We start from the raw sequence: 24,653 nt of genomic DNA, 5'->3' as shown, positions 1-24,653 counted from the left end.
CCTCAAACAGTTATTACTGAACTATATTATTCATAGTTGAAAAAATTAAAAGATAAAACACAAAGCAGAAATATTAAGACAAAATACCTGCTAGCATTACTTGTGGAAGTATATGCATTACTGGAAGTGGCAGCAGAACTAAAAACACTGTCTAATTCTGCCAGGGCTGCATACTTGTCTGACGATGCACTTGAATGACTGGGAACTGAAACCACAGAACCAACAGGAGCTTTACCTGTGGTCCCAAAACCACTCCCTTGATCACCACCTGAGAATGAACAAAAGAAACACCAAACTTTAAAATTATACTTTTACCTTTTCAACTACATTTGCCATGAAAAAATAATAAATTTAAAACTAACATGGTACTAAAACAATTAAATAAATAAATAAATAAAATATATGAACAGGATTCTGGGGTCTTTCAGTCTAGTACCTACTCCACACAACATTGGACCAGATTAGTTGTTACACATACCACTATAGACAGAATGCTATTTTTCTTTAGCATTATATGTCTATATTATGCATAGAAAAGAAATTCTCAAGGAAATCCAGCACAGGTGGATCTCATTCAAGTGAACATATAAATTCATAAAGTGCTAGACCTGTGGTGGACAACCTATTACTAGTTATCATTTTCCCAAGTTTTCCATGTTAAAAAAAAAAAGTAGGAAGCATTTATTAAGCACTTATTATGTGCTGGGTACTGCTTTGAATAACTTACATGCAGTAATACACAGGACACAATCTCATGAGTTTAAATGCTATTATCATTCTCACTTTGGAGATGAGAAAAAAAAAGAGAGAGAGAGACCCAGAGGTCAGAATGTGGAATCCAGTCTAGCACCAGACTCCTGCTGTTCGCCATTGCACTATGTACTTTTAGATGTAAAATAATGACCTTAAGATGAAAACGTGGAATGGAAATATGTTGCTTTTTATATCGATTTTTAAAATACCAAATAATAGCAGGAAATAGTTCAAAATACAGAAACCACCAAATAACCCTTTAGGCAGCTCTCTTAGTAAAATTTATTGGCTCCTTATTGCCACAGAGTAATAAAGCTTGCTTTCTAGGATAAAATAAAAATTTTCAATTATTTTCTTTTAAAAGTGTAAGTTCATAAATTAATTCCTAAGCCTTCAATTTTGTAGTTGATAATTCAGATCCAAAACCTCAAAGTGAAAATTCCATTCAAAATAGTGTAGACATCATTATCTATACAAATGGGGAAAATATTTTAATAAATATAACCAAATTTTGAGTACTGTTTGATATACAAATTTGTGTTTATTTTGTTTAAAGCTTGATACCTAGGGGTTGGAAATACAGCTCAGGGTAGAATGCTTGCTTAGCATACCCAAGGCCGTGGATTCAATCCCCAGCACCACCACAAAAAAAAAAAAAAAAAAAAAAAAAAAAGCTTGGTACCTTGCCCAGCACTGAAGATATTATCTAAATTAGCAAGTGCTGCATATTTGTCTGCTGTCTGTAAACCAGCTTTGTTTGCTGAAACTTTACTAATAGCTGATGCTGTCTGATGACTCTGGGAAGCATTGAAGGTTCCAAAATCAGCACTGGAGGATTTGGGGAAGTTATCAAAATGAGCAAAATTAGCATTTACTGATCCAGCACTTCCACCTGTAACAAAATAAACAGAACACTTGAAATTTCTACATTTTTCCCAGTACTCTTTGGTAGATAATTTGATCATTTCTTCCTAAATTATCTTATAAAGATTATACAGGACATTCTTATAATAAGGTACACGATATTATGATTCCATACATTCTTGAAATCATGTATATAACCATATTATGACCTTATAATCGTGTACATTCTTAAAATCAGTGGCTGGTGAATCATCTTAATCTTAATCATCTACATGCCTTTTTATAATTTATGCAACTAGAATCCAAAGGACCTGGCAATATTTAAGATAACATCAACCCTGGAGGGAAGACTATTGGGGTGGGGTGGGGGGCTGGGGTTAACTGGTTAAAACTCAGTTACTTCACTGAACATCCAGCTATATACCATGATCTTTGACTAGTTCTCCTTCAACAGACTATACTAACAAGATGCAAAATATCTTACTTGGAGGGTTCAAGCTTTTGAAGCTCTATGGCAACACAGTTTAAACAAATCCCAGGAATAGAAGCTAACAATATTTAAATCTATTATTTTGATCAAAAACTTTTTAAAAAGACAGCCATTGAGCTTTACATTTAATTTCATTTTAAGAGCTATTATTTAATTTTACATAGTAATTTAATGTGCATTCAATATCATGATGCTCACAGTAAACCCATATAGTTATACATACTAATAATACTGTATTTTTTGATAGAAAAATGTTTTAATCAACACAAGTTTACACACTGACACAGCTAAACTAGAATGCCTCTATTTTAGAACTTTCCTAAAGTACTGACAAAAGAATAGTCAGTATATTTCATACCATGCTTTCTTGATCCTATACTTTTGATATATCGTTCTTCATTCCTAAAACCATACTTTTCAGTAATCAAAATGGTATATACATATGGTTATGTATTAAGGTGACAGCAAACAACACTTAGAGATACTTTTAAAACAGACTGAAGGTGCTTCTATGTGAAAACCATGAACACTTTCAGTCAGTTCTTTAGACATTCTAAAACAAATAATATACTAATAAAAAATTTTCAGAAATTAAACTGTGGTTGTTATAATTGAAGCAAACAAAAGTGTGCTTTATTTAAAAGATAGTGAGCTGTTACAAGGAAATGGCAAAACAAATGCTAAACTTCTAAAATTTTTATGAAAAATTTTATTTCAAAACTACCAATTAAGTTTGATTAAATATAGCTATGTAAAAAAAACTGAGCTCAATAATAGAGGAGAGTAAAAGTGTAAATTTATAAAGGATTAGAATTACAAAATGATTAATAATCTATATTTGAAAACACCCATGAGATATAGCACAAAACATACAAATTAGTTAAAAAAAAAAAAAAAAGCCTACTGGACAACGGAACTTACTGTGGGTAGCCTGGAGAGGAAAAGCTGAAGTAAATTCACCAAAACTGCAGCTAGATGAAAGCATTCTAAATGCTGGACAGCCAGAAATTATATAAATGATGACAGTTAAAGAAAAAAAAAAGAAAACTGAAAGAAAAGGCTTTAAGACAATACATACAGATTAAAAAGTTGAAAGAAAAGCAATCAGCCAAATATCTAAACAATGATTTAATGACTATAAATGGTACAGTTTATGGGAGAATATTAAATGTTTAAAGACCAATTCCTGCACAGAAAACAATTTCTATGTTTGATTAAAGTGATTATTATTAATCTATAATAACTAACATTTAGAATTTTTTCTCAAGCTTGTTGCTCTTGAAGTTACTTCCACTTTTAGTTCTATGGAAGCAATTAGCTTCCCTTATTCAGACATAAAATGATGGCCTAAATCAATGTGCTCCATGATCCTAAAACACTTTAATGTCCCTGTGCATGGGAACTTTAAGCAAGATTCATGTGCAGGAAAAGGAGGAGAATGAATGCAGTGAATTAGACAATATACTAAAAGAATTCAGAAAAGCAAAAAGAACAGAAAAAATAAAAGATTGCAGATTTCCCCAGAGCTTTGTAAGACAGAACTACTTTAAAGTCAGGTAATCAATAGAATTTAATTTTTAAAACTATACCTACAGAGTTTTATTGTTGTTGTTGTTTTTAAAGTAAACATTTAAGCATAATTCTGGAGAAGCTCTACCTGTAGTTTGGGGTTGGAAAGGAGAGTGACTTGCTGTGGGGAAACCTCCAAAATTACTCGAACCACTAGACTGTCCAAATGTATCAAAGTTTGCAAAATCTGCATTTGCAGAATTCTGAGCTGTAAATGGCAAGGAACAACATACGTTAATGAATATGAAAACTACAAATGAAAATTCATGACAAATGAATTTAAGAATTTTATGAAAAGTGTCAAGGCATCAAAACTCACATTAAAGAGAATTCATTTAGAAATCAGACTTACAAGAATTTAACCTACAAAAATTCAGTCCTACAAGAATTTAACCCAAATATAACTATTTACTAACAGGTATCCAGAAATTTCCAAAAATACTGTGTGAAAAGATAATCTGTACACAATACCCTTTGAATAGCCTCAGGAACAGTGCTAAAAAAGTGAAAATTCTATTAACAAAGGAAAATGAATTCAGAACATTAAATATGAGTTACAGAAAAACAAACAAGAATGTGGGGCACATTTTGGAAATTTCACTGATTTAAAGAGATATTATAATAACTTATGTGAATCTGAGGAATAATCTAAATATCTAAAATAATGATACAGATAGTTTAATTACATTAGTAAAATATTCTTTTGGGGACCCTTTAAAGTTTTCAATTATGTGGCCCCAAGGGCATAGGAATATGAAAAGAATTTTTTGAATGTATAAGGACATGACCACCAAATAAAAAGAATATATTCACACTATATTAGAAGGCTGCCATTTCAAATTCATGTGATAATTTAAAAAAACAAAGTTATATAGGAATTATAACTGTACATCACATTCAGTAAAAAAAAAAAAAAAAGAAAATCAAGATGCATTTCTCAACTTAGATGGTCCTCGACACAGGAGAAAATGTCCAGACTTTTCTAAATCTAAATATGTAAATAAATAATTCGAAAGTTTTTTTTTTTTTTGAAAGGCCAAAAGAGATGCTAAGTAAGAATTTTCTAAGAGGATATGATGCGAATAAGAAACGCCTGGGACATGGGAAAGGAATGCTCAGTGGCAAGAATGAAAAGCATGTCTGAAGGATGGAAAAATGATAAACATCATTAGTACAGTAAAAGGTTACAGGCAATTCAACTTTTAGGAAATTTCTGTAAAGAAATAACCATGCAAGTGAGTATAGCTGTATCTAAAAGCTCCACAAGTTATGTTTTCAATAATAATAAAAAAATCAGAAACTCAAATGACCACCAAAAAGGAATCACCTAAATATATTATGAAACATCATAAGGCAGACTACAATGCAGCCATTAAAACTCATATAAAAAATATTTAATCCTGAACAAAAATGTTTATATGAAGGAAAATAAATTAATAAATTCCAGACATTTTTAACTGCCAATTTTGTTCAACTAAACATGGCATTATATTCATAATAAATATTTGTATTTTAATTAACCCTAAGCAGTTGGATTTCAGATCAATATCATTTTCTTCTTTTATGTATGCCTGAGTTTGTAGAGCTTTTACATGTATTATACTGTAAACAAACCAAAAAAATTTACTAAAAAAAAACTCCTTCCACCAACAAAGCAACTTACTACACATATTTCTTCCTATTCTAGGAAGAAAATCAGAAAAGCTTAATAGTATTTTGTTTTGTATATATCTGCATGGGTATAAAAGTAGGGGGAAAAATGTACCTAACCTTATACGGTACCATCTCTTCTTCCGTTCTGAAATACACTTACGTTTCTCAACTTAGTGAGACCCTGTCTCAAAACAAAAATGTTTTAAAAGGCTGAGGATATGTCAGTGGATAAGCACCCCAGGGTGCTTTGAACTCCTGGGTTCAATCCCTGGTACAAAAAAAAAAAGAGGGCATTTCACACAGAACAAACAAAACCAGACTTCTTGATCCTCTTCATCTAATACTCCTCTGCCCATGTTTCCATGTAGTGATAGATGAGAATATTCCTTTTTTAAAAAAGATACCACAGTTCCACACAGCATTACATGACTCATTTGTGTCATCTGAGGGATCCATAACATATGACAAAACTACAGTTCAGATTTTGTGATACAATGTTTATAACCAAACAAAATACTCTGTACATGAATTATGTTTCTAACTTCCTATTTCTGTAGAAGATGACTCCTTGAACACAATAAGGACCCCACATATTCATATACACTACCTCAGCCAGAATGTTCTTTTGAAGGTATAGATTTCTAGCTATTAAGCCACTTCAATTATCTACAACAAAACAAGTTTCCTAACAAAAGATGCTAACAAGATGGGCACATCTGAATAATTATCACTTGTCATTAAATACTATCAAACTCTTCAGGGTAAATTCTTTTTTTTTTTTTTTTTTTTAATGAGAACTTCAGAGTGAGAACTCATCCATCAATGACTTATTTGTGAACTACACATGAAAAAATAAAACTACACAGTGCTTTCAATGATTCTAGCATAAGATTCATCAGTGGAATCATGACATTGATTCACATCTAAAAATTATTCCAAGGCAAAATGTCAACATGGTATCAAATATACTGAAGGGAAAACTGAGTAATTTTGTAGAACCTTCTTTAAAAAGGCATTTTCCTGGTATCAAATATAAGTAGAATGACAGCAGGGTATGTGTGGGGGGGGGGGTGGGGGGAGATTTGAGTAGGCATTTGTAGATAAGGAAGAACTTCAGGCTGAAAAAGGACTACTTCTTTAAGCAACACATCCCATCTACTTGGTTACTGAACTATTTCCTCATATTCATCTATCATTTCCACCATATATGAGAAAGAAAAGAATAATTAAAAATCTATCACCATCTATGGATCTTGTAAAAATAGGTTTCTTTCTTTTTTAATTTCATATTCTACAACTATTTCTATTTTTTTCAAAGAACATTTTAAGGGAGTTATTAAAGTATGAGTACAGTTACGGTACAAATTAGTCTGTAGAGATAACAAACAAACAAATAAAAAAAGTGTAACAATAATCCCTGATCTGTAAATGCTCAAAATGCATAAAAAAGCAAACATGAAATAAACTGAAATATTTTTGCTATGCTCATAAAATTATGAAATATATATATTTTAGAAAAATAAAGTTTTAAATTTTTCTTATCTATAGTTATAGAAATCAGCTTTTGGCAGTAACTTACCCACACATTTGAAAGTAATATAAAGCAAAGTTTTGAATTAGCAAATAAAACCATTAAATGGCTAAATTAATTCCTAAATTAGTATTTAGTACATTTGAATTGATGCTTCTTTAATCATTCATAAATGGAGATGGGTATATCTTCTGTGATACACTTCAATGCTTATAGCATCCAAAATAGATTCCATGTATATTTTCAATAGAAATGTAATGTTTCTAATATAAATCCAATACAATAAATAATGAATAGATAAAATTTAGGTTTATCATTATTTGGCATAATTGACCCAAGTATTAATGAGCAGTTAATAGTATTAAAAAAGAGACTAAAAAATTATGTGCCTCTTAAATCCCAAATAGTCAGTCCCCTAGTTATTCCTCCCACAAAGAATCTGGAACTCCCTAGCAACCCAACACATACACACACCTGTAACTGACCAATCTCTAGATCCAACTACAACCTACAAGAAATATATAGAAAAAAAGGAGCTTGTTTAACAGCTCCACAATGGTACAATCAACAAATTTAGACCACGGCAAACTCTACAGGACAAATAAGCTCCTATCTTTTAACAATTTATATAAGAGGAAAAATGATGGAAAAAGAACCTACAGATTAAAATAACTAAGAGACTTACTTCGCAACTACAATGTCTACACCTTATTTGAGACCTTATTCAAACGAATTTTAGGTACATATTTATATGATCACATGTGTATATATATGCATGTGTGCCAGAGTATATGCGTGTGTGTGTGTGTATATATATATATGCACACACACTCATAATACACAAAAAATTAGAACTGAAATAAAAATTTGAATGAATTATTACTATTATTATTTAAACAATTTATAACCCTATTGAGGTTTAACAAATAAAAGTCCTGTTTAACAGACATAAAATACTTAACCTCTTTTGTGTTTAAAAGTACCACTGTTACATAGTTATATATATTTAAGGGTAATCAAATACCCTCAACTGAACTGATGCTTAATGAAGAATGAATGCTGAGGCACGCACAGTAGTGCACTCTTGTAATGTGAGCAGCTTGGGAAGCTGAGGCAGGAGGATGGGAAGTTCAAAGCCAGCCTCAGCAAAAGAGAGGTGCTAAGCAACTCAGTGAGACCCTGTTTCTAAATGAAATATAAAATAGGGTTGGGGAAGTAGCTCAGTGATTGAGTGCCCCTGAGTTCGATTCTTGTTACCAAAAAAATAGAATGAATTTTCTTGGTGTTCTATACATATACCATCCAAAAGCTATTGAAAAAAGACATACCTGCATGACTGTTGAAATGTGCAAAGTTAGCAAAATTGGCTGTGGCTGTTGACTGAGGAGCTGGAGCAGCAAAAATGTCTGAGCCAAGATCACTCAAAAGATCAAACTGCTTCTTTTCTTGCTGTTGTCCTTGAGAGCGACCAACGACTGGGGACTAAAAACCACACGTCAACTATAAAGATTTTTCAGTAAGAGCTGCTGAATTTTTATACAAAACTATCTCTAATTCACGAAGTATTTATATGCAGGAAGAGTTACAGTATACTGACTTAATTCCTTTGTTCATATTTTTCACCCAGACCTTTTGTGAAAACAAAGCAATTTATCCAAAAGCCCTAGAATGCACTATAAAAATGGTAGAATGTAATCTACATTACTATATTTCAGAACCGCTATATAGGATTAAAGTTGCAATGCCACGCAGAATGAGATCTGTCACAACTCCATCTAGTACAACAAAGTACTGACCTCAGAAATCAATTTACTCTTCATATTTTTAGAATAGGGAGAATTATAAATTATAATAATAATAATATATAAATTATATAAATTATAATATATATAAATATATATAAATATATAAATTATAATAATAATATATATATAAATATATAAATTATAATAATAATATATAAATATATTATAATATAATAATAATATATATAATAATTATATAAATTATAATAATAATAATTATAAATTATAATAATAAATTATAAGGGAAAGCCATCCGAGTTTCAATGATAAACATGCCACACAATCAGACATTTGGGAAAATCTTATAATATCCCGTTAAAGTACATCACAGAAGCTATCCTGCTCTGTCACTACAGATTCATGTTTCACTAACTGTTTATCAAGACAGATAGCTTTAGCAACTTTCCTGTACACCTTCATAAAGCTGCAGAGAAGTTAAAGCAATCAAAAACAGAACAAAACCACATTCCTATCACTTACCCAATAATCAATTAATGTATTACAAACCATGAGGACATAGGTTATATTGCTGTCTTAGATTCTCAAATAAAAAAAAAAAATTCTCAAATTCTTGGGCTGCGGATATGGCTCAGTGGTAAAAGTGGTTGTCCAACACCACAAAACAACAAGACAGACACACACACACAAACACACACACACACACACACACACACACACACACACCCTCTCAAATTCTTGATATTCAATTCTCCTTAAGTGGAAGTCCTTACAAAGACTTCTAAAAGACTACTCACCTGAGTAGGGGTGCCCTTATTTAAGTGCAGTGCTGGTGCAGAATCTCCTAAAAGAGATTTCAGTGGTTTGACCTCAGGTGTGCTGCTTGTGCTACTGGCAGAGGAACCTGAAATAGATGCATGAACTGATGCCACCACTTTGGCTTGTTCTGGTGGGACATACCTAAAACGTGAAAATTAGAATAGGCAGTTAATTTTTAAAGCATAAGAATCTTACACTAAAAGATAAGCTCAATTCTAATTTTGTACAAAACTGTTTCCACATTAATCTTATCTGAAAAATCTCACTTAAAATTGATAGCTTAAGACTACACTTAATCGGAACACCAGAGAATGTAATAGATGAACCAAAAAACTTTTTTCAATTATTTACTAATGGCTCTTATAATAAATTATATATTTATTATTTTTATAAATACAATATACCAACTGTTTTTTAAAACAGAAGATGAATAGTTAATACTGTAATTTTCTGTTATCTTATGTTATACATGTATCAGTAGCTTATTATTTTTATTGCAATATAATTTGATTATTTAGCTCTTTTTAATTTATTTATATTGGTGCATAATTATACATAATAGTGAAATTCATTATATCATATTTGTACAGGCATATAATTTCATAAATTTCATTCCCCTGTACTTTCCCTCTCCATCTTTTCCTCCCTCTCCCTGATCCACTTGCTCTACTCTACTGACCTTTTATTATTATTACTATAATTAGTGCATTATCAGTGTGTGTGTGTGTGTATATACACATACACCCATACACACACATATACATACATACATACACACATACATACATACATGTGTATGAGAATTCATTGTAGTATATTTTTACACAGACATAGAATGTACTTTAATTTTTCAAAACAAAAATATATTAAGATCATAAACATTTGGAGATGTAAAAGAAGGTAAAGAAACATTTATTATATTACAGTTAATAGCCTAAAATATAAGGAATTATTATAAATCTATAATAAGATCATTTAAATTCATTTTAAAACGGACCAAACCAATTCACAAAAGGAGACATAGATATGAAAACTTATAAAGGAAGAAAAATGTACAATTAAGCTATCTCCCATCCACATGTGAATTTCATGCTGTCTACTGAAACACATTCACACATATGCTCTGTGCCCCAGAAGTACCCACTCCAGAAACTTTTAGCAATCAACTTGGTAAGTGCATATTGGTACATGAACATGCATGTTACCACAGCAATTTAAATAATTTTTTAAAAATTGGAGACAAACTGTACATCCATCACGAAAAAAAAATACTTAAAGGGATTATGCTAAAATTTGTAATAATATTATGGAGCTACTCTGCTTGACATGGAAAGATGCCCATAAGATGTCATAAGTGTTTCAGGTTTGACCCCATCATGGCAGGATTCATGAGAGGAGGGCAATGAAGGGAGGGAAAAAAGCAGTAAGGATAAAAAGCCCCAAAGTTGGCAATGCTAATCTCTAGACGTAGCATTATTGAAAGCTTCTGTTCTCTGGAATTATTATAGTTTGTATTTGTATTACTCTTGCTATTACTATTCTGTTAGAATACAAGCCTTATAATTACTTCAGGCTTTTAGTTATTTAGCTTATGGTTTGAAGGAATAACTTATTATTGTTATAAATACAGGACTGTCAATCTATGATTTTAATTCTATCAATACTATTCACATTTTCTCTTACAATTCACATTCATTTTTATCTTCATGGCTAATACTACCCTATCTAAAATCCTAAATAAAATTAGTTTCTTAGTTGTTGAAAGTAATACTGATAAGAAAACTGAAAATTACACCAGGACTATGCACTCTTCTACAGACTATAAAGTATATAAGAAGTTAAGAATTAAATGGTAAAAGGACAATATCACTTTCTTTAAAAGAATTATTCATTTCACTATATTTTTATTATCACCTTTTAATATTTTTTCTTTTCTGAACTAAAATTATAGTGGTATATTTCTATCTATATTCATAACCAATGTACCTAGCACCAGTGAATATAGTCCTGGTTAATTTGCCTTGCAAAAAGTAGTCTGTTTTAGTGATCAGTAAGAATATAAACCTGGGGCTGGGGCTGTAGCTCAATGGCCTACTGTGAGTGAGGAACTGGGTTCAATCCTCAGCACCACATAAAAATAAACAAATAAAATAAAGGCATGCTGTCCATGTACAACTACAAAATTTTTTAAAAAAGAAATATATAAATCTGACCGAGCATACAAATCAGAGCTAACGTGCTTACTGACTGAGAGTAAAGATCACTCCCCTATAAACCACAGCAAGTGTTCTCTCAGGACCAAAACAGGTTATAAATATATCATCTGTTGGGAAAAAGTGGCAGTTTCCTTCCTCATTATCTATTCCCTCTATTCTTGACTCCTCTATCTTCTTAACCTCCAAAGAAGTAAACCTGCTATTCAAAACTGCTCATAGTTAATGAGTACTATACCTATATTGTGACATAAAGCTAAAAATGAGGAGCCCTAAGTGGTTGAACACTAGCTCTGTGGTGTAAAGTAGTAGTCCTTGCTGTGCTGTAAAGGACACATTAACTTTACGTATAACCTATTAAAATAATGGATTTAGTTAAGGAAATATAAATAAATGCTCCCTTCTTAACCAGGTAGCAAATTGACTGAGTCCTGGTAATTATAATTAAAAGGCTGCTAATAGGTATAGTGAAGTAAGATAAAGGAGTAAACATTTTTGAAAAACAAATCCAATAATAAACCAAAGGATAATGAGAACCTACTTACCTACTTAGCTACTTTGTTTTCTTCCTGTCTGCCTTCCTTCATCATATTAGACTAACCTTAACCATAATTGATAAAATTTTGTGAGGCTTTAGTGGAAATACAAACAGTTCACTCACCATCTTTTCTTTTCATATTTTTCTTGTAAAAACTCTTTCACTTTTTGTGGATCCCTGAAGTCTGGAATTGCTGAAGATCTATCATCAAATAATCCTAGCCAGATCTGTTTACAGACCTTTGGAAACAATTAAAAAAGAAGTGTTAAATTCAATATCTTCACTTACTGACAAAGAAGAAATTATATTCCTTTCAGAAAGCCAACATACTTAATAATTTCAATAGTAATACATTCAATGAGGATATTTTTCATAACCACAAAGGACTGAATTTATTTTAGTTATGTTGCGATACACAGTAAAAATTTTTAGCAAAATCATGAAAGATGGCACTTTATAAAAAAAAATGAATAGTAAACCAAGATTTGAGAGGATTAAGGGTTTGGTATTGTATTTGGTCTTGGCATGATCATAAACTATTAGCACAATCATGTAATCTATAAAATCTGTTTCCTCACCCATAAAACAAACTCAATCAGTAGCAATTTTACAGGCCCTTTAACAAGTTTAAAAATCAACCAAAAAGAAAAATTCCGGATCATAAATAATATGCTATTAAAGTATAACAATAATAAACACAAATACAACTCTAGCTTCATATCTTATAATTGCCTCCTGTGCTTTTTTTTATTTCTTATTTTTTGGTCTAATGGCTAAAAAAAAAAGGTCAATCTGAGATATTCAACTTTTTTGAAGAAGTAGAAGAAATGAAATGATGCAGAATGGAAATAGGACCCAAAGAACACAAAAAAGAACTACAAAGAAAAAAATTCAAAACAAAATTAAAAACTGCTTACTCTCCAGGCATAGTGGCATATGCCTATAATCCCAGCAACTCGGGAAGCCGAAGCAGGAGGATCACAAGTTCAAAGCCAGCCTCAGCAATTAAGCAAGGCCCTGAGCAACTTAGTTTAGACCCTGTCTCAAAATAATAAATAAAAAGGGCTAGCGGATGCGGTTCTGCCGTTAAGTACCCCTGGGTTCAATCCCCCATACAAAATAACACTGTTTACTCTTCAGTCTTGAAAGAAAAAAAAAAATCAAAAAGGCAAGCTACAACTGATACAAAGTATTTGCAAAATCTGTAAGAACTTGAATCCTGAACATGTAAGAACCCCTACCACTCAACCGTAAAATACAGACCACCCAATATAGAGGGGTCAAAATATTTGAACAGTTACTTTATCGAAGATTTACACATTTCAAATAAGTAGCCTAATATCACAAGTCAAGTGCAAAATGCAAACTGAAATGACACTGAGACTCCATGATAAAGACATCCACAGACTATACCACTAGAAAAGCTAAAAATAGTGACTATACCATGTGTTGGTAAGAGTGTGGAGTAAATAGAACTCTCCAGAATGTAAAATGTTAACAAACACTTAGGGAGTTTCTCAAAAGTTAAACATATATGTAGCGTACATGACCTGATCATTCTACTTCTAATTACCCAAGAAAAATGAAAGCACATGTCCACTCAGATTTGTATACAAATATTCACTACAGTTTTATTATTAACAACTCCAAAATGGAAATAACTCAACCAAACGTTCATTAAACAGATGAATGCATTAACACATTTTGGGATTGTCAAAGTAGAATATTAGTAAGCCATTAAAAGAAACAATTACTCAACAGGAAACATGAATAAACCTTAAGATAACTGTGCTGAGAAGTCAAAAATTCCTCCAAAAATGTACATACTGTATTATTCTACACATTTAAAATTTTAGGAAATATAAACTTCTCCATAGGCAAGAAAAACAGATGAGTAAAATCATTACAAAGGGGTGGGCACAAAGCCTTCTTGATGAAGTGGTGGTGGGTTCCATGTATACATGACAAAATTCATCAAATTGTATACTCATTATTTCTCAGTAAATCTGTATATAAAATAAAAGTCTACAAATGTTCCCAAAATTGTATTAAAGAATAATCAATTTGACATTGCAAAAGGAAAACTTGACAAATACTTGGGAAATCAGAGAAGGAAAAGCATACTTTTCAGTCTTACCTGCTCACTTGACTGAGTAAGAAATAAAAAAAAGAAAGGATGGGAGAAGGACTCAAACTTCCTTTCCATCACATCCCAAGCATATCTCAAAAATAACCATTTCTTGTGGTTCCCTTCTATGCCAGGCACAGAACAGACATTATAAAGTCATCAAGGCAGTTAACACATGTAAAGGCCTAGGCTAAAGCACAATTCCATTATAAAAACATTTCAGTGACAAAGCCTGAGAAGTTCAGATACCCAGGAATGGTAACAGAACTTACTGCCAAAAATGCTATATTAAATTAAAGAGACCCGGGGCTGGGGATGTGGCTCAAGCAGTAGCGCTCTCGCCTGGCATGCTTGCAGCCCAGGTTCGATCCTCAGCACTACATACAAAAATGTTGTGTCTACCGAAAACTAAAAAATAAATATTTAAAAAAAATTCTCTCTCTCTCTTTTTAAAAAAATTAATTAATTAATTAATTAAAGAGACCCCCTTATCTAGTAATTTCTCAGCCAGTTAGGACAAAAAGAACTATACATAGTACTCTCCTTAGGCAGAAACCTAACTAATGATTCTCCCAAAATGTAATATTTTGGGATTCTGTAACTGTACATTTACAATCATAAAGGGAGGACTATAAGTTTGTCAGAAATAATAAATTCAGTGAACCAAATTGCTCATATTATATATAGGCCAGAGGTCAGCAAATTGCAACCCATGGGCTAAATGTGGCCTAAGATCTTTGTCTGTAGACAGAATTTTATTGAAACACTCAAGTCCACATGTTTGTCTCATGTGTAACTAACCATTTTAGTGAATGACATCACTACTGAGTAGTTACAACAAAGACCTTACAGATAGCAGAGCATAAAATCTGATGTTTCACAAAAAAATTTGCTAATTCTTGACACAACTGCAACTCTGGACTTATTACAATACTAACCCAGCATATAGGAATAATAATGAGGGATAGGGAAAGAAATGTGGAATGAATCTAAGTGAATCATGTTATATATTTACTATTTAAAATATTAAAAATAGTATTTACCAGTTTTTAAAGGATCATCACTTAAAAAGCAGCCCCTCCCACACTCCCACCAGCAGCACTACACAGGACTGCTAAAATTCAAATTTAGAAATCCACAAAGCTGGGGCTGCGGTTGTGGCTCACCTAGTATGTGCGAGGCGCTGGGTTCGATCTGCAGCATCACAAAAAATAAATAAATACAATAAAGGTATTGTGTCCAACTACCACTTAAAACAACTAAAAAAAAAAAAAAGAAAGAAAGAAATCCACAAAGCTTAAAACACGAGAGAGTCTGCCATAATTTCAACAACTGGAAAGTGAGGAATAAATCTCCAGAAGGGAGATAAGAAAATAGGTATCACCAAATTTATATATCAACTGTGCCCAAATCTCTAGTTCAACATATGGATTCTACTACTTCCCCAAGGATAATATGCCATATGTTCAAATAAGGACTAAAAAATTAAGCAGAAATTTCAGCTGGCACCTAACAGGGAAGAAATCAAGTTTGCCAAAAAGCAAAACCAATACCAGTTGGAGAAACAATATAAATTGAGAATATTCTCATGACTTTGAAAAGAGATTTCTTAAAACAGGGCGGAGAAAGCATTAACTACAAAACTGAAAACTGATAAATTACATCTCATCAAAATAACAAACTTCTAGCCACAGGCTAGGAGAAAATATTATTAAGGATATAACTGACAAAGAATGAACAAATTCTGACATATTCATAAGATATTACTCTAATAAAAAGAAAAATAGCTATATGCATCCACACATAATACTCTCAAAAGTATTACACAAAAATGCACATTCTTCACTATTTTATTTTTATGAATACAAATAAAAAACAAAATGATATCTCTTGAGAAGGGAAGAACAGGAAGGGGTATCAGAGAATGATATCTGTGTTCTATATCATTCATTACCAAGGTTTTTGGATTGCCAAACTGGAAATAATTAATAGAACTCATCCAGGAAATGGAGGTATAACTCACTGATAAAAGCACTTGGCACTGCAAGAAAAAAAGCAAACAAAAGAAACTTTTCCAAGAGTACAATGAAGATTCTTGAAATGAGCTGTACTCAAATTCAAGAATACTCAAAAATACTCAACTAATATTTACTCTAATTAATGACACAAATGCCAAAGATTTTAATAGCGATGTAAAATAGTACTTGAAACTTACTTTGGACTGATGAACAGATAATAAAAACAGCCACTAAAAGAAATATATCACAATGTTTATTATACTTGTATAATTTTTCAATTTTACATGTGTTTGGGCTGAAGGGAAAACTGACAGATCTGGCCACTATGCTGTGGATTCCAGCAACCCCTACCCAGGACCAGGATCCTGCTGTGGCTATACATTACAGAGATTCTATAGCACAGCAGGTAGCCTAACCAAGCTTCCTGCACAAAGCTGCTCTAGCACTACCATGCTCACCTGCAGTAAGACCTGTGGCACTATGCTGCTATGTCAGATGGTACAAAGTGAGACAACCAGAAGTCATCATCTCACACTAGAAGACAGCTGTTCACAGCCATGGAACCCTTGGAAAGATCATAGACTACGAGGAGATTATCCTTGGGGAAGTGGTAGAATCCATAGTTCTATAGAAGACTGACAAAAATATTCAAATATCCAAAAAGTTCCTGGGGATGCAACCTTTGAATACTTGTACCCAGAGTTAAACTTGCCACGCAGAAGGGCTTCAAGTTTAAGAAACAGAACTAAGAAACTCAATGCCATCAATCTGAAATTCTATGTGCCTAAAGCCTGTTTCTAATTTCTTCTTACCAGTTCATAAAGCATCCAAAACCAGATGACATTCTGTCTTGCCAAGAGAGAGACAAGACTTCTTTATTCTGAAGAAAGAACCAAGCATCAGTTTTTAGGAACCTGATGCTAGAGCAATGGAAAAGACACAGGGGAACTACTATAATTCAGATATACCAGGCACACCTATGCCACCTGAGTTGCCTAACAAGGCATTGAAAGTTATTTGAGCCAATGTTTCAGGATCTTAAGAGGCAGGACCTTCTAGTTTACATGGTAAGTATCTAGTCCCACAGTAGCCAACTGGTTGAAGACCCCCTACTCTCAACACAAACTCCTGCATGGCTCTATCCCTCAGATCACACAAAAAGTTGCACAGTCCTAGCTGATCTTTGCAGATCTAATTGTGAATTAGCTAGCATCCAAGCTTTTTAAACAATACAGAGTTTTAAACCTATATTAAGCATTCATAATATGCAAGTGTTACTTGAATTCTGATTCAAACAAAGTGTTAAGGGGAAAAAAAAGAAATGTAGGAAATAAGAAGAAATTTGAACCGTACCCTAGAGTACTAAATTATTGTTGATTTTTATAGACATGAAAATAGTATTATTCTTATACTTCTTTAAGCCCTTGTTTTGTTTTGTTGAGAAAGCATAGGTCCATGAATTTCCAGATGAACCTATAGGTCTTGGATTTGTTTCAAAATAATAAAGAAATAGGCCAGGAATTCATAGACATATATTATATTACTTTCTATTTACACAGATACAAGAATATCTACATAATGAAAGGGAAGCTGAAAGATTATAAGAAGCTAGAATGGTCAAGGCAAATAGCTAAAAGGAAATAAATACTGTGACCTAAGATATCAATGTTAACAAAAAGTTTTAAGTAAACTCTGCATAGCTACATACTAACATCTAAGCTGCTTCTATAACACTTTTGAGTTTTCAGTCAACATTCAAAAAGATCTACATTACAAAATTTATAAAAAGAAAATATTTTCCACATATTTGTTAATATCATACTTACTAAAATTCAGCAAAAATTACTCTCTACACTAAAATTCAGTTCAAAGCATATTTTTGTATGATCGTTTATTTTCTAAACTTACACACCAATAGAAAAGTACCTACACATAAAATCACCATCATATATCTACACTAATTTTCAAATGTTTTCACAAATACTATACTTCAATTCAAACCTCATGAAATAAACAAAGCAGAACTTCTCATGGATTACAAAGGAAAATGAGGCTTAGGATTTTACCCATTAAGTTAACAGTACTAAAACTATATCGCAGATTTTTTTTTCAGTCCTAAAGTTTAATTAGTTACCATGCCAGTTTTTTAAAATGATCATATCCATAGCAATCAGTATCATATCCATAGCAATTACTTAGGGTACAGGTTAAAAATGCAGACAAACACTCCTGTGCCTCATGCCCACATCTAGGATCAAAATCTCTTAAGGAGTAGAGTCCATGAATTTTTGCCAGAAAAAAAACACACAAACAAAATTCCACAATTCTAATGACTTATGTGAAGTTTGAAATTTATTTTTTTTAATTAGTTCATTATAATTTATTACATAATGTTGGGGCTCATTTTGACATAATCATATAAGCATAAAATACAGTTTGCTCCAATTGAGTCCCCTTACTTCCTCCCTCTCCCCCTTCTCCCAGTTCCCTTTCCTCTACAGATTTTTCTTCTATTTATAGTTTTCCTAATTAGTGCATCATGGATATACATAAAGGTGAAATTCACTGCAGCATATTCATATATGTACATAGGAAAGTTTAGACAGATTCATTCCACCTATTCTCTTTTCCAGTCCTGCCTCTGTCCCCATCAATTCCCTTCCGGGATCCCACTGATCTCTCTTCTATTTTCATGGAACTCTTCCCACTACTTTTTCTCCTATTTTGTTCTTGACCTTTGTGCTCTGGCTTATTTCACTTAGCATGATGATCTACACATCCATTCATTACCAGCAAATACATTAATTTCATTCTTCTTTATGGCTGAGTAAAACTTCACTGTGTATATAAACCACATTTTCTTTATCCATTCATCTGTTGATGGTTACCCTAGACTGGCTCCACAGCTTAACAATCGTGAACTGCACTGCTATAAATACCAATCCGGCAGCATCCCTGCAGTATGCTGATTTTAGATCTTTTGGATATATACCAAGGAGTGGGACAGCTGGGTTACATGTTTCCATTCCTACCTCTTGGAGGAATCTTCATACTGCTTTCTGAAGTTGTTGTACTAATTTGCAATTCCACAGTTTATGAGTTACATTTTTCCCACACATCTTCACCAACATTTAATATTGTTTGTATTCTTGATAACTGCTATTCATCTGGATACACATATATACAGATAAATAGACATATAGATACATTCATGTACATTCTCACTGCCTTGGGTGTAATAACAAAGTACATATCATCAGCCCTGGAAATGTGTATACTTTGAGCAGAGAGAATAGTACAAAATAAACAATGAGAGATGTTTTTAAAAAATTGTGAAAATGTTATGATGAAGGCTACCAAAACAAAATTTTAAACCACATTTAAGCATTTTAACCCCTGTGGATAAAATACTCCTGAAAGACATAAGAGTAAAAATTAAAGGAAATTCAATAGGGTTTAGCAAATAAATTCATGTTAAAAACAAACAAAAAAATAACATCAGCAAAATGGCAAGAAAATTAGAAAAAAGCATATATGATAAGCAAAGCAGAGATCATTGGGTTAAAACGTGTCTTCTGGGAATGAATTAAGAAAAACATCAGACAGACCAGACACAGTGGCGCATGCCTGTAATCCCAGCGGCTTGGGAGGCTGAGGCAGGAGGATTGCAAGTTCAAAGCCAGCCTCAGCAACTCAGCGAGGCCCTAAGCAATTTAGTGAGGCCCTGTCTCTAAATAAAATATAAAAAGGGCTAGGGAAGTGGCTCAATAGTCAAGCATCCCTGGGTTCAATCTCTGGCATGGCGAGTCAGCCCTGGGCTGTGTATTTGTAAACTATGAATATGAGTACATGAGTGGACTGGACTGATGCTGCCTCTCTCTTTGGGCTGGCAACAGATGCGTCCTTTTCGTTCCCTCTGCCTATGATCCTCACATAGCACCAAAGATGGGTGTGGCCTTCCAAGATGTCAATCAATCTGCTGACCCCAAGACATCAGAAAGCTAGACTCAACCCCCTGAAACCTGACACCCCTCACTGGGGTGAAACTTTCAAGTGTCTTCCCCTCAATAAAAAGGGACTTTAGAAAAGAATATCCTCCTCCTCTTTTGTCTGCCTTCTTTGTGGGAGCTGGAGCAGAGGAGCCATGGATGAAGAATCCCAAGGAGAAGGTATTTTCTCTGTCTGGTGTGGTTATTTCATGCCAGCCCACTTCACCTGGAGTGACCCTGACTGATTCAGTCTCCTGTCATGGCACTCTGGTGCCCGCCCCCCCCCCAAAAACCGCATCAGTCAGATTATAGGAGGATTTACACTCCAAACTAGAAACTATAGAATTATATAGAACAAAGGTTTTTAATCAGCTACCTGAAGACCAAATTGGGCCACTGATTTGTTTATACTATCCTGATCTAAGAATGGTTTTTAAATTAAAAGATACACACACACACACATCCCCCCAAAAAAAGATATGCAACAGAGACTGCAGGTAGGTGGCTCACAAAGCAAACAACATTTACTATTTGACTCTTTAGATCAATTTACTAACCACAATATTTTTCTAAAATAAAAGTCAATTTTTATTACTCTATTTAAGGTCAATGTAAAATCAAAGCTAAAATACTCTAAATGTTTAATTGTGTAACACAAATATAAATGTAAATGACGGTAATAAATTCTATGAAAACGGAAAAAAGAGTCTTCTAATGAAATCACCTGGAGAAACAAAAATATTCATAATCCTGCTTATTTCTACCTTACATTCATATTCAATATCTGTGTATTTATATTACTTGACAGAAAACATATTGAGAATTTTCACAAGATGGTTGAGTTTGAAGTATCGCAGCCTTTTCTACATACATATGCATATTGTTTTTAGTTTATAGATGTAGAAACTAAAGCTCAGTGGCATCTTGTCCAAAGTTCACAACCTGCAGCCTATGAGTCTCATCCTTTGGCCCAAGATCACTTAATTTCTAGAAATATTTGACAAGCTAGGTATACAAGAACATGCCTGTAACATTCACTACTTGGGAGGCTGAGGATATGGCAGGAAGATTGCAAATTTGAGGCCAGAAACTGGGCAATCTGGCAAAAGTCTGGGGATGTAGCTCAGTGGTAAACTATGCTTACCTAGTTCAATTCCCAGGTACCATTAAAAAAAAGAGAGAAGGGCTGTGGCTCAGTGGTACAGTGCTCACCTAGCCCGCATGAGGCACTGGGTCCAATCCTCAGCACCACACAAAAATAAAATAAAGGTATTATGTTCACCTACAACTAAAAATATATACGAGAGAAAGAAACAAAGCAAAGAAATATTTCACAAACCCTCTCCGAAACTTCACCAATTTCCTTCAGAGCTGCAATATGGGTGAGGTTCTTATAAGACTTACAAGATAAAACTAATACTAAATGATCATTCCAGGCACTGATTTACAATTCATCCAAATGTTCTCTGTCTTCACTCTCATGTCTCATAGGCTTTTTCTCATATTGGTCTTACTTACCCTTGTAAGAGTTTAATAGTCTGTATTGAGAATGAACACCATTTCAGGGTAATTTAAGAAATATTCACTAATATCCTGTTCCAACTTATAATAGACTCAGCATAACATAAAATGGCATATATGAATATTCCTGCACCACCAGAACACAATAATTTGGAATTTTAAATTTTTCAGTATTTATAATTTGTGACAATGCTTGTTTCTGATTATAAAATAAACCCAGTCTTTCCCAAAGATACAATGTAACTTCCCCAAAGCTTGAAGAACTGTATCATAAAATAAAATCTACTTAACCTTTTCTCTTCATAAGTTAATTTTATCTCAGGTATTTTGCTATAAATCCACTAAGTACATGTACTTTTTAAAAATTCTCTCTCAGACTGCAAGTTTTATTGTATGTTTTTGCTCATAATTGTATTCATACTATTCAAGAACAGTTCCTAGCATACAGGAGATGATTAATAAATTTCTGCTTCAAGAATAAAGAACAAATTGATCATGAATGATAAAAATAGGAAAAGTAAACAATATGAACCAAAATAAACCTTTTTTCTTTATAAGCTAATTAATTTACTACTAGAAAAGGAAACCTATAAATGTTTCCAAATAATATAATAGAAAATAAAAGGTGGAAATAATTTTATCTATATAGCACTATTCACTAGTCCTCCTTCATTAACTTTGATCTTCAGAAGTTAAACCAAGAGTGAAATTCCTTTAACTAGAAAATATCCAGTATCACAAAAAAAGCACATACAGAGTAACTATGATACAAAAGAAAGCATTAACAGTCCAAGTGTTAAAGGCTTAGTCCCTAGCATGATGTTTCAAGAAACCTATAAAATGTAGGGCCTAATAGAGTTCATTAAAGTCATTGGGGGAATGCCTTTGAAGGGAATTATAGGCTCTGATCAGACTCAGCCCTCTTCTTACTTTCTTTTGCTAGCTGGCAAGAACAGTTGGTAAACAGTTTGGCACCACCATACACTCTCACTATGATGTGCTGCCTCAACACAAGCCCAAAGCAACGAAGTCAATCAGTCGCAGGCTGGAACCTTCAAAACTATGAACCAAAATAAACCTTTTTTCTTTATAAGCTAGTTATCTCAAGTATTTTGTAATGGTGACCAAAAGCTGACTGCTACACATAAGATAAATACGCAGAAATGTTTTCTGAAATAATTGCTTTTGGAAGAAAAGATGAAAACCTTACTCAGAAAATAAATATGAATTGCTTTGCTGCAATATATTCAACACGGTGATAAAGTCAGAAAATGCTAAAGTATTACTCAAGTAATCTGTAAAACCACAGATGTAGAAACTAATGACATACTTTGACTCAAACACCTTTAATACTGTCATCAACTTTGCAAATTCCCAAAACAATGAACTATTCTTTATTTATTTTTATTTTAATCATAGATGGACACCTTTATTTGTTTCTATTTTTATGTGGTGCCAGGGATAATAAAAGTTCAGAAGTGAAACCTCCCCTAGCTACACACACATGATAAGCCATTGCACTGATGGTCTCAAATAATAGTTTCCATGTATCCATGCCCTTTGCCTTGTATTTTGATAATTCCCTCTCACTCTGATTTTGGGCTTGAAGCATTACTTTCTTGGCAACATAATGTTCACAACTGTAATGTATGTAAGACATAATTAAGTTTTATATGCAGATAATTGTACACAAATGTTTCCCATATATAAATGTCTAGAGAAACATTCAAAGCATAAAAAGTCTTCCATAAGTCAGATACAATGGCTCATGTCTATAATCCCAGCAACTCGGGAGGCTGAGAAAAGATTGCAAATTTGAGGCCAGTCTAACTTAGCAAGGCCTTAAGTAACTTACAAAGACCCTGTCTCAAAATTAAAAATTTTAAAAGAGCTAGGGTTGTCACTCAGTAATAAAGAACCTTGGGGTTCAATCCCCAGTACCATAAATAAATAAATAAACTAATAAATGTTTGTATGTATGCCAGTTATCCATCATCCACGGTGCTTTCCTGCTTAAGCCAGTGACATGTTCCAAGGGTGACAACAATCAAACATGTACTCCAACAGATTAAAACTCCCCTATGTGGGCAGAAAACTCAAGATTGCTGCCAAAGACAATATACTTTCTGATTTTTAAATTCAGAAAAATTCATCCTTAGACATGAATCCATTCATACACAAGATGTATGCTAGTGTCATTTTAATCCTAAATATATGAATATGGTTCTTTCCAAATTATTGAAGGTAACAGTAGATGTTTTGAAATGTGAAATATCCAGGTTTTATAAGTAGTACAAGAATTTAAAACCCCATATTAGCCCATTCATAATTTATGGGCCTTACTTGGAGCCTGATTCAAACAAAGTGTTAAGGGGGAAAAAGAAATTTATGAAATAAATTATATTCTCTATGAATGTGACAATTAAGATTTAAGTACTTAAGATAAACGGATAATAAAACACTTGCACATAAAGTCCATGAAGTCTGGGTTATGAAGTTGTACCAACCATCCTGCACTTCATAATATTCATCCTCACCTTCTACACAACTCTTAAGTGTTTAAAAACACAGATATTGCCCTTTTTCTTTGTGTATTGTGCTTACTCCAATTCTATATTTCTCCCTGTGAACTTAAATCCTAACCACAATTAAAAACCAGCAAATGTTTTGCCTCTTCCATCTTTCCAATCCTTTTCTTCACACCAATAGATTCAGTCTCTTTTCCATATTACTTCTGAAACTTATCAATCTGTCTGTCTCACCAACTGTGAACCTTTTGTTTGCTAAGCCTGAGTGATCCAACT

At 32.9% G+C, this 24,653-nt stretch overlaps 1 protein-coding gene across 7 annotated transcripts in view; it reads right to left on the bottom strand.

Moving 5' to 3' along the window:
* The window catches only part of Agfg1 (ArfGAP with FG repeats 1), a 65,516-nt gene that overhangs the window by 23,659 nt on the left and 17,204 nt on the right, over positions 1-24,653 (bottom strand). For 2 of the 7 annotated variants that reach the window (XM_026396239.2, XM_026396241.2), the window contains exons 3-9: positions 12,317-12,432; positions 9,421-9,583; positions 8,189-8,342; positions 3,765-3,884; positions 3,029-3,100; positions 1,436-1,645; positions 88-268 (exon numbers count right to left, since the gene is read on the bottom strand). In XM_026396239.2, the coding sequence (XP_026252024.2) occupies positions 88-268; positions 1,436-1,645; positions 3,029-3,100; positions 3,765-3,884; positions 8,189-8,342; positions 9,421-9,583; positions 12,317-12,432 (1,016 nt within the window). The remainder of the gene's footprint in view (positions 1-87; positions 269-1,435; positions 1,646-3,028; positions 3,101-3,764; positions 3,885-8,188; positions 8,343-9,420; positions 9,584-12,316; positions 12,433-24,653) is intronic. The other 5 variants (XM_026396242.2, XM_026396243.2, XM_026396245.2 and 2 more) reach the window with 3 other exon arrangements.

The sequence above is a fragment of the Urocitellus parryii genome, chromosome 1 (assembly GCF_045843805.1).
Source record: "Urocitellus parryii isolate mUroPar1 chromosome 1, mUroPar1.hap1, whole genome shotgun sequence".
Lineage (NCBI taxonomy): Eukaryota > Metazoa > Chordata > Mammalia > Rodentia > Sciuridae > Urocitellus > Urocitellus parryii.
This window is presented reverse-complemented; position numbering and strand designations above follow the sequence as displayed.